At 36.2% G+C, this 18,795-nt stretch overlaps 2 protein-coding genes across 2 annotated transcripts; both read right to left on the bottom strand.

Moving 5' to 3' along the window:
• Positions 1 to 275: 275 nt before the first annotated feature.
• On the bottom strand, positions 276 to 1,558 carry LOC110750826 (large ribosomal subunit protein uL16). Its single transcript, XM_021951195.2, has 3 exons — positions 978 to 1,558; positions 678 to 759; positions 276 to 571 (listed from the first exon to the last, which is right to left on the bottom strand). Exons 1-3 carry the CDS (start codon positions 1,487 to 1,489, stop codon positions 500 to 502), a joined length of 666 nt encoding a protein of 221 aa, XP_021806887.1. The 5' UTR covers positions 1,490 to 1,558; the 3' UTR covers positions 276 to 499.
• A 2,763-nt stretch (positions 1,559 to 4,321) lies between these two features.
• LOC110750827 (Leucine-rich repeat protein kinase family protein) lies at positions 4,322 to 13,141 on the bottom strand. Its single transcript, XM_021951196.2, has 21 exons — positions 12,859 to 13,141; positions 12,241 to 12,433; positions 11,674 to 11,824; positions 11,143 to 11,214; positions 10,888 to 10,959; positions 10,476 to 10,619; positions 10,301 to 10,372; positions 10,064 to 10,135; positions 9,773 to 9,847; positions 9,220 to 9,288; positions 9,008 to 9,076; positions 8,769 to 8,840; positions 8,458 to 8,544; positions 8,143 to 8,211; positions 7,554 to 8,050; positions 7,126 to 7,284; positions 6,418 to 6,701; positions 5,791 to 5,842; positions 5,346 to 5,596; positions 5,099 to 5,233; positions 4,322 to 4,893 (listed from the first exon to the last, which is right to left on the bottom strand). The coding sequence occupies exons 2-21, from the start codon at positions 12,347 to 12,349 to the stop codon at positions 4,546 to 4,548; spliced, it is 2,859 nt and encodes a 952-aa protein (XP_021806888.1). The 5' UTR covers positions 12,350 to 12,433; positions 12,859 to 13,141; the 3' UTR covers positions 4,322 to 4,545.
• Positions 13,142 to 18,795: the final 5,654 nt, after the last annotated feature.

Below are 18,795 nucleotides of genomic sequence, written 5' to 3'. Positions count from 1 at the left end.
TCAATTTCAAAGTGAAAACACCAGCACTATGGTCTAGGGGGAATATTTCTGTTACATGTGTTACGAGTGGTTACCGGTTGTTAAATCGGAAACCTAGATTTACTGTTAACACCATTAAAACTATAACATTAAAAACTCTATCCAGCAAAAGATCTGTACCCAGTTATTCAAGTACTTCCATTGCATGAGAAGCTATAAATTTATTGTTGATATACATATATCATTTTACCAGATATGAACATCAATAGAGACTCACAACATAATAAGCCAATTCATGCAAAGTAACAGCATTCTGATAACATTAACGATAACCAAAAACTTTAATAAAAATATCGAATACACAACTCCAACAGAAGTTTGCCCAAAATTCTAAAATCTTAAACAAAAGCTTTCAGGAAACATTTCCAAAAACGTACATAATCTAGTCAACAGAAATCAAAACAGAAATGTAGTATGGATTTCGCTAACACAATTTCTAATGGAAGTTGTGTAACATGAATCAGTTCACAGCAGCATCAATGAATGCTCCTCCAGGACGGCGCAAAGCCAAAGATCCATGGCATCCCAAAAGCTGCAAGAACCAACATAAATCATTAGTTCTTGGCATTGTCAAATGAAATCAAATTAAGGAACTAAAAATTATAATAAAAATAATAATTTGTTAGAAATAAACAAACCTTGGCATTGACACCATCAGGAACAATACGATGCTCTGCCTTCAACCTGACATAGTCAGCTCGGCTGAACTTGGTAAAGCCCCTGAAAAAGTAACACATCCACAAAGTTTCAGTATAATATGGATTAATTTTAATTCTACTTATGACAAAAAGTTTCTTCAACAGAACCCATGATATACAACAAAAATGCAATCAAAATCAAAAATTCGATTTTGGGTTTCAAGTCAGAGAGTGCAAAACCCATAACCCATAAGCATAAAATAAGAAACAAACTCAGAAATGAAAAGAGTTCGAACATACCATTTCCTGCTCTCAATGATCTTTTGACGACCAGGGAACTTGAACTTGGCACGGCGGAGAGCTTCATGAGCATGGTTCTTGTTGCTGTCTTTGCAACGAACAGAGAGAAGCACCTGACCAATATCAACCCTAGCGCAAGTACCCAAGGGCTTCCCAAAAGCACCTCTCATACCAGTCTGAAGCCTATCGGCTCCGGCACAAGAAAGCATCTTGTTGATCCTGAGAACATGGAAGGGGTGAACCCTAACTCGCAAATGAAAGGTGTCCTTTCCGGCGAACTTGGCCATGTACTTGTTGCAGGCGATACGAGCGGCCTCGAGAGCTTCACTCGAAACGTTTTCTTTCTCCCAAGAAACGAGGTGGATGCAGAAGGGAAATTCATCCACGCCCTTCTTCTTCATACCCACATCATAGATTCGGATCTTAGGGTCCGGAACACCACGGCAGAAACGGGATTTCGGGTAGGGTTTGTTCTTGATCTGGCGATAGCACCTGGCTGGCCTTCGTCCCATGGCGACTGATTTCGGCTGCCCAAACCCCAATTCTCGAAATGAAGAGGGTAGGAGATTGAGGGGAGGCGTTTGTGATTTATATATATAGTCCGATTTTCTGAAGCCCTAAGGCGATTGTCATCTGTCGGCTTCTGCGTATGGGCTTACGTCATGTGCCCATGGGTCGGCTGGTCCATGGACTTGGCCCAAATCAGTGTTTTGGGTTGCTTCTTGGACCCGACTCATGTTATCTAGGACTTCAATTTAACCCAAAAATAATGCATAGGTTTCGGGTCAAACTGTACCATCATCCAATTTGTCATGGTGGGCCATACCTTCTATGCACCACAAAAATGCCATAGATTGTAAAGGGTTTATAATTCAAGTGGTTAAGAGCAGTTATCTATGCACATGACACGAAATCTTATGTTCGAATCCTCCTCTTCTATATTTTTAAAATATTATATTTAGAGAGTATAGACATGAGGCTATACCTTTAAAATATTCCATTTTTGGAGTATAGCCGAGTGGCTTTTAAAATATTCTATTTATAGAGGCTATACTCTTTAAATATATGCCCCAATAATAAAAATATGGATTTCACTATAGGCTTATCTTTTGAGGTGCCCTTTATGAAAATAACACATCAAAAATCCACACTCCTAGATATTTATAAACAAAGCACTATAATGGTTTGGTAAGTAAGTATGGTTAACATTTGAGAGTTGGGATAATATGCATGGCTATAGGCTCGGCTTTGAACTTGGATTTGATTCATTGGGAGTGGTCTAATATGGCAACGTTTGCTGGGATATATATCACCAGACCAAATTTCATTGGGAGAGGTTTAAAAAAAAAAAATTAATATGAACTAAGTATGTTTAGGTTAATTAATTTTTTAAAATTTTATTTTTAGTAATTAAATAATATCTTTGCCTTATTTAATTAGTTAAATTAGTAATTATTTTTTAATTATTTTTTCTTTAGTAAATAATTAGAATTAAATATTTTAAATTTACTTCATGAATTATATTACTTAAATAGTAGTTAAATTTTTCTATTTTTTTGTTTAATATAATATTTAAATAATTATTATTCACTAAGGGTCTGTTTGGTACACCTCCTTGGATTGGACTGGATTGGACTAGCTTAAATAACACCCTTAACCCACGTTTGGTGCAGCGCTTCTTTAAATTAAATGAGACTATACAATCCGGGCAACCGAAAAACGCTTCGTTCGTTTGCACAAAATAGAGAGCTCCGTGGAGGTGCCGCTAAATAACGAAGTCATTGTTTTAGACGATCGAGTCTGCCATTATCCAATGTTGCTCTACTCTTCTCTTTTCTCTTCAACACTGCTCTGTCTCTCCTCTCTGGTTCTCCTCTTCCGTTTTGCAACATGGGGATTTTGGGCGTTTCAACCGAGAGAACGGCAGGAGGGACGACACAGGTAGAGGGACACAACGAAGAGGAAAATGAAAGAGATATCAAATGAGAGCAATAAATAGGGTTTTTGGACCTCGATTTTTGAATTGTGTGAGAGAGAGAGAGAGAGCGAGAGAGAGAGAGAGAGAGAGAGAGAGAGAGAGAGAGAGAGAGAGAGAACGACGACGACTACGACGAGGGAGATCGACTCAGAGAAATTGAGAGAGCAACACAGAGAAAGAGTTTGAAAGGAGAGAAATGGAGAGGGCAGAGAAAGACGAGAGGGGGAGTTCGAGAGAAATGTATCAATTATGATCAAAGAAAATAGGAGAAGGTATTGAGAGGAACAAGAGGGAGTCTGAAAAAAGAAAAAAAAGAAAAAAAGTGAGGGAGCGTGAAAAAATTGGGAGGGAGCGTGAAAAAGTTGAACAGCTGTTTAGGAAGGAGAGAGGAGAGAGAACACGTTGAGGGACTCATTCTAGTACAACCGTTTCAATTACAATTGCTTTTCACGAAGTCGTTGGATTATATCCAACGGTGTTCTCATATAAGGTTCTCATATAGCTGTTCTCACTAGATCCTGACCCATTGGCATCTGTCAGCTTCTGCGGATGGGCTTACGTCATGTGCCCTTGGGTCGGCTGGTCCATGGACTTGGCCCAAATCAGTGTTTTGGGTTGCTTCTTGGACCCGACTCATATTATCTAGGGCTTATTTAACCCAAAAACAATGCATAGGTTTCGGGTCAAACTTTACCGTCTTCCAATTCATCATGGTGGGCCATACCTTTTATGCACCACAAAAATGTCATCAAACAAGCCTTGTAAAGGATTTGTAGCTCAAGTGATTAAAAACAGTTATCCATGCACATGACACGAAGTCTTGTGTTCCAATCCTCTTCTTCTAATATCACTTGTATCAAACAAAGAAAAAACGAGTCTTATGTTTAAATATGGCTACGTGCATAAATCGTCCATGTGTGATACAGTAAAAATTTCTCACTTTTACAACATAGTATCAATAGATATCCACTAATATTATAACATATAGGAGTCATACAATGTGACCATAATTCAGTACCACCCTATAACTCTCGCGGGACTAGGGAAGGAGATAAAAGAAAAAGTATATAAGAAAGTTTTGAGAGGATTGAAAAGGAAAAAACATTACCTGTATTGCTGGGATTTTGAACAAAGTAAATATTTTCAGTTTATACTTGAGAAAATGCATAATTCTCCACTAAATTTTCTTCTACTCTATAAGAAAGAAATTTCAATTTCTAAAATGAACTGCTCACTTATTGCTGGGATCTAGAATAAATTCATTCATGGACTTTTCCAGTACAAAATGTTTGCCATGGAATGATTGAAGGGCTAAGAAAAGCACCAAAGTGCAAATCAAATCAACAAAAGCAAAGAAGACGGAGAGTTATTTTGGCCTGAGTCCTTGATTGTTTTGATTGTTAAAGTTTACTAGTTTTACAACAAAAGGATCAAAACAACATGTACTCCTAAGACTCCTCTACCCCTCCCTCATCTTTACAAAATCAGCTGTAATAAGAAAGGCTGTACAAATACAAAAATGTCAATTGAATTTTGAATTTTCCAGAATAATATAACAACTCCGGGAGGCTATAGTTCTCCCTAGGGTTCCTATCTTGGCGTGATTGTCGGCACAACCCCGCTAACAAGGTCACTGCCGGAGACATCTGAAGAGACATAAGGATGCTTTACTGCGTTGGATGAGGATGGTGGAGTCATTACCTTTCCACCACTATTACTCATCACTGATTCTGTTGTTCTGCTGTCTGACTCTGGCATCATAAACCATATATTTTCAAGTTCTCGAACAACCTCTGCCATCGACGGTCTCGCATCTGTCTCGTCTTGGCAACACTTGAGAGCCAAACTCAGAAACTTTTCCACACACTCGGAAGGATAAGAGCCCATTCTTCCATCAATTACTGAGAAGATCATACCAGATTGGAATGCAATATTTACCTGAAGTGCAAGAAAACTTGTAACTTTAAAATGAACATCAAAATCGGTGTAGCTAGTCTATTAAATGGATCAAATAACGTGAACTACAAGTTAAAGTGGTCTAAAGTGATTAAAAAGGAATCTATGTTGTTACATACAAAGCACAGAATTATGGTAGACATATATGCTTATTCAAAACACACCCCCGTAAGGTTCGAGGAGTTACCTCTCGAACAATGTTTTTGCCGTGTGAGATTGGCTGCATCCCTGTTAAGAGCTCCAGAAACACAACACCAAGGCTATAAACATCACTCTTGTCTGTTAGTTTATGAGTTAAGAAGTACTCTGGATCAAGGTAACCCTGCAAAATCAATTCAAAGAATAAGAGCAGTCTATCACCTTCCCTATCATCCTCAGCAGTGACTAATTTGCATTGCTTGAAATTAGGTAAGTAGAATCTTTCTGAGTCTTACCGGTGTCCCCTTCACTACTGTGGATATATGAGCAGGCACAGCCCCTTCAAGATCTGGAACTGGAGCAAGTCGGGAAAGTCCAAAATCAGCAACCTTTGCAATAAACTTCGAGTCCAACAGTATATTGCTTGCCTTGATGTCTCGATGAAATATCGGAGGGTTGGCTTCAGTATGGAGGTACAGGATGCCCTTGGATGATCCCAGGGCAATTCTCAATCTCATTTCAAAACCCAGCGGTTCTTTAGACCTAACTGTGACACAAGTATTAATTATATGTTATAGCTTGTCGAATGGCATGTTCAATTTAGAATTCCTTATCTTGTTAAAATCAAAACCAAAATCCCTATTGTAAATTCTTAGCCAAACATTTACGAATATTAAATTACTGCCCGGTAAGAGATGAAGTAAGAACCAAAGACAGTGAAGAGAAGAATATTAGGTTTACCAGAAAGGTGATCCCTTAGAGTGCCATTGGACATGAACTCATAAACCAACATCTGCATGCACAAAAAAAATACACGTCAAGCTTTTCCCAAATGAAAATTGATGGTTCCTACATAACAAAAAGGAGCAAGAAGAGGAACTAACGTGCCGAATAATTCTCATGTGAAATGAAATATTTTTTTTAAAAACAAAGATGCATGTAAAGTTTTTGGCGCATTTTGAAAATGAATAGAGCCTTAACTTGAGGAGTAAACTGATCAAGAGTAAAGAAAAACAATATATGCTCCTCCATCATCAAGTGCCTCCATCTCGTATGTTCTGCTTCTTGATTGACTTTGATTTCTTTCTTCTTTTTTCCATTATTGAACAAGTACTATACATGGTATGATTTTATGGATTTCATTTTCCTGGCTCTTCTATAGCTTTCCAAAATATTTTGTTTACATAGCATCCATTTCCTATGTAAAAGGAAATTACTTCCTGATGCAGTTTATTATTGATCAAGTTATGGATGAAATTTGAGAGACAAACAAACACGCAGATAATTTATGCTTTTTTTCATTTGGCGGAAGAAATCTTCTGAAGAAAATGTAGCAGAATTACATTCAGAAAGGATAAGCAAAAGTACCTGTTCTCCTTCTTCATCACAATACCCAACTAAGGATACTAGGTTCCTGTGATGTAAGGGTGATAATAATTCTATTTCTGTTAGGAACTCCTTCTCACCCTGTAATGATCCCTCTTGTGCACGTTTTATGGCCACAACAGTGCCATCAGCCAGGATGCCTTTATAAACCTTTCCATAACCTCCTTGGCCAACTTGTGCAGAGCTGTTAAAATTGTTTGTAGCCGTGGCCATTTCTCCATAAGAGAAAGACTTGACACCATCAATTTTTACGGAGCTCTTGGATGCTGCATATAAATAGAGGCACAATGTTAAAAATTAAATTAAATAGAGAAAGACTACCCAATCTTGTTACAATTTAATGAAATAAAGATCCTTATTTGGGTTCATACTTCCAATTTTTTACGGATTTGAGTAAAATTCTAGGAGACGAGAACGATATCAACTAAACATAAGAAAAAATTTACGCATGTCCTTTCCTATAGACATTCAGGTGTGGCATCTAAAGATTCAAAAATCATAGATTAGTCCAGCCACTGGAACCAAATGACAGAATTGAGGTATCAATCAGCGGTCAGCTTCAAAGTGGCTTCTCTCAAGAATTTCATGGGGCACTTGGGGCTTCTCAGGATTCCTAAATCTTGGGAGAAGCATTATGGCAATGATCATTTATATAAGTAACCTTTCTCCTTATGTTAGTAAGATACTCACTATGACGTCTTCTTGAAATTGTGTGGTGGTCCCTCAGATGCTTTCTCAATATAAGAAGAGAAACAATTGCAGATAATGTAACGGCGCCAGCAATAGTCCCTAATATTATGCCAGCCAAAGCACCCTTGCTTAGACCAGACTTTGAAGAGGTTGCAACCACTGTGACATCAATAAGAGCAATGAGATCAACAAATCAAAATTATCAATCAATTTCATATCATAGATACATGAATGAAAAGAGGTATATTGACTGGTGATAGTAGGCCTCCTAGAACCATGTTTTTATAAATCAGAAGTAAAGCACTCAAATTGTTCAACCAGCTAAAGGATATATACATATTAATTGATCTGCAGTTTAATAAGCATTAACACTGACAAAGCTGTACAGGAAAAAAAATGACATAAATAATAAGGTTTATGAGACAAACCATTCTTATAAGGATCCAGTAGAATGAAGTTGATAAGTTCATAAGGTCCAAATACAGTACTGTCAGGAATATTCCATGCTGTGAACATGCCCATGATTCTTTGAACTTCACTTTTATTGAAAGTATGGGAACTATTGTCATTAACATATACAGGAAAAAGCTTCAGATACATTCTCAGTCGAGGTCCCTTTTCCCATACAAATGAAGTAAGGTCCAGCTGATCAAGAGATAAGTTCAGACCAGTAGTAATATACTCCTCAAATGTACTTTTGTATGGACGAAAATCTGAGAATCCAGGACTTTTCAACCGATATTCAACAGGTAGAGGAACAGCGCAGAAACAAACTACAGGAAGATATTCGTAAGGGGGTGGACATGCTTGACTCATACAGCTAGCGGTGGAGTTAGTTGAATCCTGACTGCTATTTTTGTCATCACTTTCGGATCCACAGAACTTATTAAGGTTGGCACTTGAGCAAACCGGATTTCCCCGAAGCCTGAACAATAATAGTCAAGAGTGAAAGTTCGATGAAGCATTTCATAACTTGCACTTATGTATTTAAAATAGAAACAAAGTTCAGAAGCAAACCAGACAGTGACATTTAGCGGAACTTCAGTACTGCCAGATATATTTGTAAGGTGATTGTTCTGCAACTCCCTACAATATCAGAAGCCACGCTCCACCTCTTAACAAATTTTCAAAAGATGCTATAAAACTTAAATTCAAGCAAGGGCAAGGTTAAAGTACACTCTTTGACCACCAAAGGAAATGGAATCAATCTTTATAAACACAAACTAGTTAATTCTAGAGAGTGTAAATTCACACGTGCAACATGCACACACACACACACACACATTCACTCTTAACCAACAGAAATAAAAAATTTCTCACTCCAGTTCTTACAAGATCAGTCTCCCTGTTGCGTTGAGTGTCCTATTTTGCCAAAGGGTTGCTGGAACAGAACCATCTAGTGAATTGTTCGCTATAGACCTGCCATGAGGAATAAATTCTCACTTTATTTCATAACATAGTTTTTATTATTGGCACTGCTATAACATTTAATAGCATCATAAGTAAAATAACTTAAGATTCTTACTATTGACAAAATAAGATAGATGGAAGCTCGAATTTTAGCTAAATATCGATTAGTCAACAATGTCACTGAATCATCAAAATGAAGCAAAACAAGGAAAGAGCAGTTTAAAATTGCTCACAATTTTTGAAGATGAGGAAGACCCGAAAAGTTGGCAGGAATTGTTCCAGTAAGATTGTTGTTGGATAAATTGCTGCAGAAATGGTTCATATTAAATATTAAAAATCCATATAATCCTTTAAGAATTTAGTATATGATTCTCCAAAGCTCAACAAAGCTTTCTAGAGGAAAATTTATAAAATGATACTAAATGCCAAAAAAGAATGCATATGGCATATCATTTGCAAGATAGAGTCTTACATAGTCGTGATTTCATCAGAAAGTTTACCCGAAGGTAAGGATCCATTTAGCTGATTTGAACTTAGGTCTCTGAAAATTTGTATGAATAAGATAATAAATTAATTAAGATACTGTCCAAATATAGTGCATATTATATTCTACTGATGATTAAAAGAGGCAGCAAATCACTACAAGAAATGGGGTATGAAGTGAAACCCCTTGAATGAACTTACATATAACCAAGGTTTGGTATCCTACTCAAATCAGGGATAGGCCCTTGTAAGCTGCAGTTCCTCAGACTCCTGAAAGAAACAACCAAAACACAAAGATACTCAATATTGACATGATTCATCATGCTAAATAGTTAGAGCATATTTCTTGATTGTCATTCCAAACAACCAGGGTAGATCACCTAATGTGATATAAACATCAGACAACAACAGGACAATCATTTAGATTCCTTAATTTATGAAAAATACTAATTGACTCTATGTTCCTATAACTCAGTCATGCCACCCAATAGGTCGAGCAACTTTATGTCCGCTTTTACTACTGGTCATACTTATGTTCCCTGTGCAAAGGTTGGAAATTTGGGTTTCCCAAGAAAACTACAATTATCTCTGTTTCTTACTATTCCTACACTAATATATTTAAAGGAAAGTAATCCCAAATCTTTCAGGGATTACATCTGAATCTGATGTATAAATAAACAGAGATGCAAGCACTTAGGTACACACTTTTACCTTTAAACCTACTTACAGACATAGGATCAGAAGGAGCACTTACAACTTCAACAGTTTAGACATCTTGCTATAAGAATCTGGAATCGTAGTCCCGTCAAAGTTGTTGTTGTCAAGTTGACTGCAAAACATAGAAGATGATAGGGATAAGAAACTTGGCATGGGATTATATCCCTAATATTATGTTGTAGAAAGGAAATTCTAGAGAATTATTCACCAACAATACAGAAATTCAAGAAAGGAAAGGAACATATCAAAAAATTAAAGGTAAGGATAGACTATAGAAACACAATTAAAGCAAGGACTATGTCCCAAAATTACAAGTAAGAGAGCATACAGTATTAATAAGTTTGGCAGCTCGGAGAACTCCGGCGGAAGATACCCAGATAAGTTGTTGTTGTCAAGCAGGCTGCATAGAGTCAGATGCATTTATTTAACAAAGGATGGCCATACAGAAACACAATTGAAGAAGGTAAAATGATACTGATGGACCAATATGAATATTCTGATTGGACTCATTCTGTGCAAATAAAGGCCACAAAAAAGGAAAGAATATAGCCAGTATCCTACTTACAAGTGGACAAGACTCGGTAATCTTGAAAGCTCATGTGGAATTTGCCCACTAATTGAATTGTTGTTCATGTGACTGCTCAAAAGGGAAAAAAGAAAACATAAGAAAGTGAGAAGTATAACAAACACAAGATAATATTACACTTTTTAAGCTAAAGCAGCACAAGAAAGACCCTCACAAGTGCTTTGTCTTGTTTAAATATGCAAATGATTTAGGTAATGATCCTGAAATATGGTTCTGGTCAATTTGTATTCTGTCCAAGTTCGGAAGATAACCAAGCTCATCAGGCAAGGGACCTGATAATTGGTTTCCATTCAGGAGCCTGTAAACACAAAATATTAGATGTAGAATGAAAAGTTAAGCCATTTAGCAATAACAAGTTATCTAAAATTGAGGAATTAATACTTTGATTAATTTATTCAAATTTGGGAGTACCTCACAACGTGCAAAACTTATATAATAGTTGAAGTCTAAAACTAATGCGTGCTTTCCAATGGTATTAACATAAAACATTACCATGGGATGACAATGTAGACTCAGTGATCCAATCTACCCAAATATTGCCAAAAAGTCAAAACAGCTTAACTTACAAGAGTTCCAAGGATGTAATGTTGCCTATCTCCTTTGGTATACTTCCAGTTATATCATTCCACATAAAATCCCTATAGCAGAATGGATGGAATATGCGTCAGAGGAAAGAGAAATCATTCACCATCACATTAGGCAAGAGAGTAACAGATTTTCCAGAGTATTGAGTGAAGATTGTCCAAGAATTTAAAATCAGACTATAGATTCTTTTCCCTTTTATTAGTGTAAAGCTTCTTTCAAGGTAAATTGCGCCTTACAATATTTTCATAAAAGAAAAGCGGCCAAGCTCTGGTGATAAACTTCCTGACAGATTCATATTTAGTAGTTGCCTGCAGTAAAGAAGGAAAACATGTCATTATAGACCAGTTTACTCGAAGTTTAAAAGTTTAACATGTTTTGAGTGATAACAACACATACTTTTCATGTAATGCAAGACATTCAGCACTACTTAATTCTGTAAACCTTAGATGGCTAGTGATTGATTTTCCGAACGAAAGAAAGATAAAATTGACAGCTTTTTTTTTAATTTCGTTAAGATATGTCTACGAAGTTCATAATTGGATAACCCATGTCCCATGACTTCTTCCATAGTAAAAGGCTAAAAGGACCATGACCCCATCTCGTAAATAGTAAACTGAAAAAACGCACTTGGAACCTGAGAGATGGAAATAAAATCTCTCCACAAACGGGGGAAAGAAGGAAACAAGAAAACCAAAAGAAAGAGGATATCTCCATTCAGTCACTGATGCTACAAGGTACAGACAAGAATCAGAAAGATTGAATCATACAATTCTTGAACATGAAGATAGCCATCAGGTAATGATGTGTTGTAGCACAAAACTCCTGTCCAGTTGGCAGTACATGGGTCTCCTCGATTCCAATTGCTCAGATTCTTGTTGGGATCAACCAAACTTCCCTTGATGGCCTGCAACGCCGTCACTGTAAATTAACACAAACGATAATCATTACTTGATTAACACAACCAAATAAATTAAAATTAAAAAAGACCAACTATAAGGATATACAAATCATAAACAAGGCAATGTCAAAAATCATTCTATATATCACAAATGAGTCAAAATCACAAAATCATTCTTGGAGTGCATGTATTTACTGGAACTGGACATAGACATCAATCCCTCTAGAAGAAAGAAAACTTGAAACAGGTCACTTCATTTGTCAATTGAAGTTACTGTGTAAGCACATAAGGCAACTCAGACTCCTGATTGGAAAAAATTATACAACGCACTCACACCATAATAACTGTACTCAAGCATTCCCTATAATAGAATTTCTGAAGAAATCTGCTGGGGAGCTTAGAAATTCAAAGCTTCACAAAACATAAGCAAAATCACCTTCCGCAGGGTGAGTAATATCAGAGTTTTGTGCTAAGGCTCGTAGCGAAAACCAGCACAAGCACGTGGCGAAAACAGCTGCATATGTCCAAACTCTTGACTGATACATCCCGAGACTGTAAAAATCACTAGAATTCTTATTCACCCTTTATAGCACAAGGGTAGAAATTCATGCAGAATTCGAATAGTCCTCCTGGTAGCACCAAGCACAAAGTTTGAAAATTGAATTAGAGGGCAAACCCAAAAGATGGAAATGGTGTGTTTAACGAAGGAAACAAAGGGAAAGCACAGCTTCAACACTATAAATGAACAGAATTTTCAAGTCCTCAAACAAATCAATACCAAAGCAACAAGCTCCAACCACTTCAAACCAAAATATGAAAATTCATATGGCAGACAGCTTGAGATGAAATAAAGAAACCCAATTGCCAGCAACTCATACAAGAATAAGTTGACTAAGAACAAAGAAATTAGGAGATATTCATACTTTGGACAAATTGAAATCTTGAAACTTAAAAAGAATGATGCAAAAAAAAGAGATAAGCTTGGGTTGAAACTTGAATTTGAATATACCAACTATGAGAAGATTTATAACAAGAAAGATTAAAAAAAATGGACCTTGCGCTTGGGTTTGGTATTTTTCTGACCAGGTCGCCATAACTAATGCTGCATAGATGACTGATGTTGATGATGATTTCACCCATCCTTTTCTTTTGCTCTGTTTTTAATTTTACAATTTGGAATTAAATTTGTATATAAAAATATATAACCGAAAAGGAGTTCTGGTGTTGGGTTTGGCTGTATTGACTTTTAGTCTTCGAGGGTAGGCTGTTGTTGAGAGAGTTTGTAATTGTTGAGCGGAGGCATTCACCAAGACAATAAACTGATGACGTTTGAGCGGGAGAGAGAGAGGTTTTGTGTCCATTTAATATTTTTCTGATAGAGCTGAATTAAAAGCATTACTTTTTTCTTTTTCTTTTTCTTTTTTTTATGTCGGTGGTTCCAGGTTGTTTTCATAAACACATTGAATTTTAAATTGTGATGAAGTATTTCCTTCATTTTCCGCTACAATGGAAGAGAATCGAACTCTTTCAAAAAAATACTTATAAAATACAGTATTTATTTACAAACTTGTATTTCATACATAATTTGTCCACATCGCAATGAGTGTTACCGGTTATAGCCGATCAACCGGCAGTCACATTCTTAGTCGTCGGGCAATTTTGATTCCGTATTGGACACGCGTATTTGAAGGAGAAGGAGAAGGAGAAAGAAATGAGAAATGGGAAATGAGAGATGAGAGAGAAAGGAATACAAAATATAATATGTTTTCAAATACAACTACAAAATTAAACTGTTATTTAATTTACTAAAGATATTGGTTAAACACTTGGACTTTAATTACTAATAGTGCAAGCATCAATCAAATATATGGCGGCAAGTGGGAACACGTATTATCCGTCAACCAGCATGCTTCGTCATGCCATGTGTATTGAATTCAAACGCCAGAACCGAAAGCGAAGGCCAGGGGTACAGGAAGTCAAATACATAATTTCAGGGCCAATTATATAATTATGGATGACATGAATTTAAATTTGTACCCATCAAGTTTGGTTGTATTGTAATTTTGGCCAACACCATCAGCATTTTCAATAACTACATCAATGAACTGAAAGATATAAAATTACAAACAAAAGCATCAAAGCTGAGCAGAGCACTGTTCAATTTAATAGATTTGGATTTTGGACTTCAACTTACAGATAATTACAAGGAGATAGAGTTAAATGGAACTCTCCTAGCTTTAAACAAGGAATATTAACATCTGATTCTCAATGTTTACCTAATCATTTGACTGTTGTGCAACTTGTTGAATGCAAACAAGCAAACCATAAATGCATATACTCATGTTTTTTCTTGCAAGCGATAGTTTAAATTACCCTATAAGGAGGATGATTCAAACTTTCGTGCAAAGAAACGACCTGATAAATTTGTCTAACACGCATCTGCTATTTTCCCCAGTTTTTGTTTATAGTTTCAACCACTACCTTCTTCTTAATAATTACTTTATCCTCTAAGGTCACCCTTGAATCGAGTTTAAATTTCAACCTTATGTGATTAGGTGTAGCTATCAAATTATTATTATTATTTTGACTTCCGTGGCCGGCTTTTACATATGAGAAGAAGAGAATGACTTGGATTTGGAGCCACAAAATATAGCCTGTCAATTTGGGGTTAAGCTCATTGGGCTGGTTCGATTATTTGGGTGGGCTGGGCTGACCCATATGCATGGTGGGTAAGGCTCATTTTACAACTTTTTTTCTTTTTTTTTTTGGCTGGTAAAATTCTTTATTATAAGAGTATACATAGGATAGGACGAAAACATCCAAAAATCAACGTGAAAATCAGAAACAATAGCTCGGCATAATCTTAAAAAAATGTTACGGCCTGAACTAATCACGAGAAAACTAAAGAAAAAGATAAAAGAAGACTATTGCATGCCCAAAACTGTACAACTATTTAAACATTTATTAGGTTGCTAAAACTAATTGGGAGGCTGGCAAATTGCACTTTTAGCACCAAGGACCTACCTTTCTAATAATAGACATGGTGACTATGATATTTTGTTTCTTTTTGGAAAAATTAAATAAATAAATAAAAACTAGAAAAGTAGGTTTAAATAGTCCACAAATTTGGTTCAGCAATATGCATCACCAAGAAAGGAGGGACCAACCTCTCTCTTGGTTTTGCCACCACAAGTTGCAGCTAATTAATTTTTTTTGGGTGAAAACCAAGGTATCCCCCGCGCGATTGCGGGGACTAACCTTCGAGGTACTGTCGGGCGCAAAGCGGGGACCTCTCCCAACAAAGTCTGCTATATTCGCAAGCGCCTGGGATCGAACCCAGGACCTCTTGTTTAAAGGATCCAAGCCCCTTCCACTTGGACCAACTCCTGTTGGTAGCTAATTAATTTGCAAATCCCACAACACATGCCAAACCAAACCATCATCTTCAATAGTCACTTCAATTTTTGGAGTATCCGTCCATATGCATTGTTTGCTCACCCGGCAAAAGCTCCTTTGCATACTCATTCATACGATGCGCTTTTTAAAGTTTTTAGATATCATTCATAGTATCTATCTTTTTGGGATAAACAAGAAAATCTTCACTAGAATCACTTTCACATGTACAAGATTTTATGATACACTTTGAATCCATTATGTAACAACAAAAGCATAGGTATGTATGAAGTGAATAATGAGTGTTTTAATGCTCACGAGTGTTTGATTGAACACGTAATGTACGTTTATTATGCAATTTTTCTTTCATTTTTTTGTCAATCGTTGGGAGGGGGAGGGGGTAATATACATAGGGTGGGATTTTGAAAGATACCGTCTCATGTGGCTCGAACTCAGGTGACAATTACAGGTACGGGGGAAAGTTGCTGCCCAACCACTACGGTTAAACCCCATTGTCGTCTACTATGCAATTTTTCATTGAGTACAAAATTTCAAGGTGAACCTGAATTTATCTCACCATGTGCAAACTTTAAGATAATCTTTAACTTTCATGTACATGCATGCAATCACTCACAAAGTCACATGTATCAAGCAAAATAAAATATCTTTACATCTAATATTCGGAAGGGTTATTCGTAGCAATGGTCCCTCAACTATACTCGAAGTTACATTTTGGTCACTCAACTCAAATATTAGTTGCATAGATCACTCAATTGGGTGTTGTGTTGCACTATTAGTCCCAACCGTCAAGTCTGTGACTTTTTCTGTTTAAAATGATGACGTGACAAGCATCTCTTAGATTATTGATGGGCAAATGTGACTTTTTAGTTAGGATTATTTGTAGCAATGATCCCTCAACTATAATCGGAGTTACATTTTGGTCACTCAACTCCAAAAATAGTTACAGAGGTCACTCAATTAGGTGTTATGTTGCACTATTAGTCTCTGCAGTTAGAGAGACTTGACGATATGGACTAACAGTGCAACACAACACCCAATTGAGTGACATCTGCAACTAATATTTGAGTTGAGTGACCAAAATGTAACTCCGAGTATAGTTTAGGGACCATTGCTACAAATAACCCTATTCGAAACAAAATGTATGAACCTAAAGAGCTCACACTTCTATAAGGGGTCGTTTGATTTGGCGAACTGTTATGGACTGGACTAAATCCTGGGATTGGCTTGGATTGGCTTAAGCTGAATTAAGTACTGACTTACGTTTGGTGCTACATCGGACTAAAAAGCTGAATTGTAAAAATAGTGAAGACCTATGTTTGGTGTTGTGTTGGACTAACAAAAAATAATTCTAATATTTAAATTTAATTAGGGATTCTGACATTTTTTAAAGGCTAAAATTCTAATATTTTTTTTAAAACAATAATATGTGAGCTATTTTCAAGTGCATTTTTGCTATTTATGTTCTAAAAATAATTAAAACAATAATTAAATTATAATGTAAAAAACATAGATAATAACATCTTAGTAGATATATACAATTAATAAATAAAATTTAAGCTAAAATAATAAAATATTTGAAATTAAAAAATTAAAGACAACCACAAATATCTTCTCTCCCTTCATCTCTCCGTCACCTTACCAATGATCCTCTTCAAACCCATTTTCCTAACCCCCCCAAACCCATTTGCCGAATTCCCCAAACCACACAGCTCAGGCCATGTTTTCCATAAACACAATCATGACTCTTCTCTCCCTATCACCCCACTTTGCCCCTAATTAAAGCCATCGGATTCTGACCCACATCAACAAAACAAACAAGATGGGGATGATGGTGATGATGATGGGGTCCTATTGGATTGCCCACAGTTGGATGAGGCAATGAAAGAGGGAAATCCAACATCCAATAATTGGGGAAGAAACATTTCCAAAGGTGACTGACCCACCATTAATCCTCTTTTATTTTCAAGAATCCAAATTCTTCATCCCTTGAATTTTTCCCAAACTATGTCACTCTCTCAAAAATGTCAACACCCAAAGGTGCAATTGGAGATTTGAGAGATTGAGAGTGTGCTGCTTTGGATGGTTGATTGAGAAATTGAAGTTGGATGAGAATTTGAGTTTGGGTGTTTTGTTTTTCCGACTAAAGACGGCCAAGGCACCACCTGTACATGTGTGTGTTTTGTTTTTCCGACTAATAGATAGTATCTTGTTACAAGTAAAATTAAAAGAAACATTAACGTATATAACATTGATAAGTATTCTTTTTTTCCTAATGTGAAGATTTCGAAATTTGTTTATTAATGTGTATAACATTGCTTGTAAAAATCAGCAAACGTATGCTTTTCTCATCTCCCACTGCTTTAGGATGAAAGCAGTCAAATTTTTTGTTAAAGAAAAAAAAAATAGCACTTTAGTGTAGGTGTTTCATATGGTTCTATCAAAAACCGAAGGGAATGCCACGTGTTTATCTAGCATTGGTAGTTATAGTTCTTGTGGGAGCCCAACTCGTTATCCTGCCTGTCCTACTCACGCCCAACATGTCAGCTGTCCAGCGTGTAGGGGCTCGGTTGTACAAATTAGACTGCATGATGACGTGGCGCCAAGCAGACCAGTGCTTTAGTGAACCCGAAAGCTGGACGAGTCCTAGGCACCACTAGTTTGAGTGGTAGAGACATCCCCTGAGCCCGGACCATTACTTCCGGTCCCCAAATCCAATTTTACGTCCCATCCTATCATAATACTATTCAAACGTTGTCGTTGACGACTTGAACTGACATACGGAAGCCCGTTTGAGATTGTTTTTACAGACGCGTTCTCTAATAAGTATTTAAATTAATGATTAGTTATAAAATTATAATACCGATTATTGAATTGCATCTAAGAGACTTATAATATAATATTTCTTTTTTCTTTGTTTTTTAATAACGCGGTTTAATTTATTCTCCTATATGTAATGGGGTCAAGCATTTATCTACATAATATATACGAGGATGTTGAATTCGTACGTGCAACTATTTATTGTATTCTTAATTAATTATATTATACGTACGTGGAATGCAACTAGCCATGCAAAGTGCAAAATGATCATATAAATGTTGTTCAAATTTTAAGCACGTTATGATTGCACATTAACTTTTGTGTATGGAAGTTTTCTATCGTTCTATAATCTGGATTTATCCTTAATTAGATGAATAAATAAAATGCCAACTGCATGGACAAGCATCAAATTTCCAAAACTAAAGAGGCTTAACAGCTTGACAAGCTGGAAACTAAGGGTGTTCAAGATCCAATAATTCAGGTTTAATTGATTCAATTGGGTTTCTAATTTCTAAAATCAACATGATTTAGATCAGATGATAGATTTACTTGTGAGAATTCAATCGAAACGAATTTAGTCAGTTTCATACTTTTTTTTAATGTTATAATTAATAAGTATTTAAAATTGAAAATCCATCAAATGTGTATTTGCTAAATTTTATAGATTTAGAACCGACCAACACATGAACATGAACATAAAATTGAGGGAACAACTTTTCACGGAAAAGACCAAAGAAATAGCTTGATACTTATGATAAGC

Source organism: Prunus avium, chromosome 6 (genome assembly GCF_965620075.1).
Source record: "Prunus avium chromosome 6, drPruAviu1.hap1.1, whole genome shotgun sequence".
In the NCBI taxonomy this organism is placed as follows: Eukaryota; Viridiplantae; Streptophyta; class Magnoliopsida; order Rosales; family Rosaceae; genus Prunus; species Prunus avium.
Note: the sequence above shows the minus strand (reverse complement) of the source record. Positions and strands in the feature narration are given on the sequence as shown.

Excerpts from the sequence above, each read along its gene's own strand:
- LOC110750826 (XM_021951195.2), bottom strand. The coding sequence starts at position 1,489 with ATGGGACGAAGGCCAGCCAGGTGCTATCGCCAGATCAAGAACAAACCC. Across the intron at positions 760-977 it reads ATCATTGAGAGCAGGAAATG|GGGCTTTACCAAGTTCAGCC; the intron begins GTATGTTCGAAC and ends TTACTTTTTCAG. Across the intron at positions 572-677 it reads CTGATGGTGTCAATGCCAAG|CTTTTGGGATGCCATGGATC; the intron begins GTTTGTTTATTT and ends TGGTTCTTGCAG.
- LOC110750827 (XM_021951196.2), bottom strand. The coding sequence starts at position 12,349 with ATGTATCAGTCAAGAGTTTGGACATATGCAGCTGTTTTCGCCACGTGC. Across the intron at positions 10,373-10,475 it reads TTAAACAAGACAAAGCACTT|TCACATGAACAACAATTCAA; the intron begins GTGAGGGTCTTT and ends CCTTTTGAGCAG. Across the intron at positions 8,841-9,007 it reads TCTGATGAAATCACGACTAT|CAATTTATCCAACAACAATC; the intron begins GTAAGACTCTAT and ends CCATTTCTGCAG.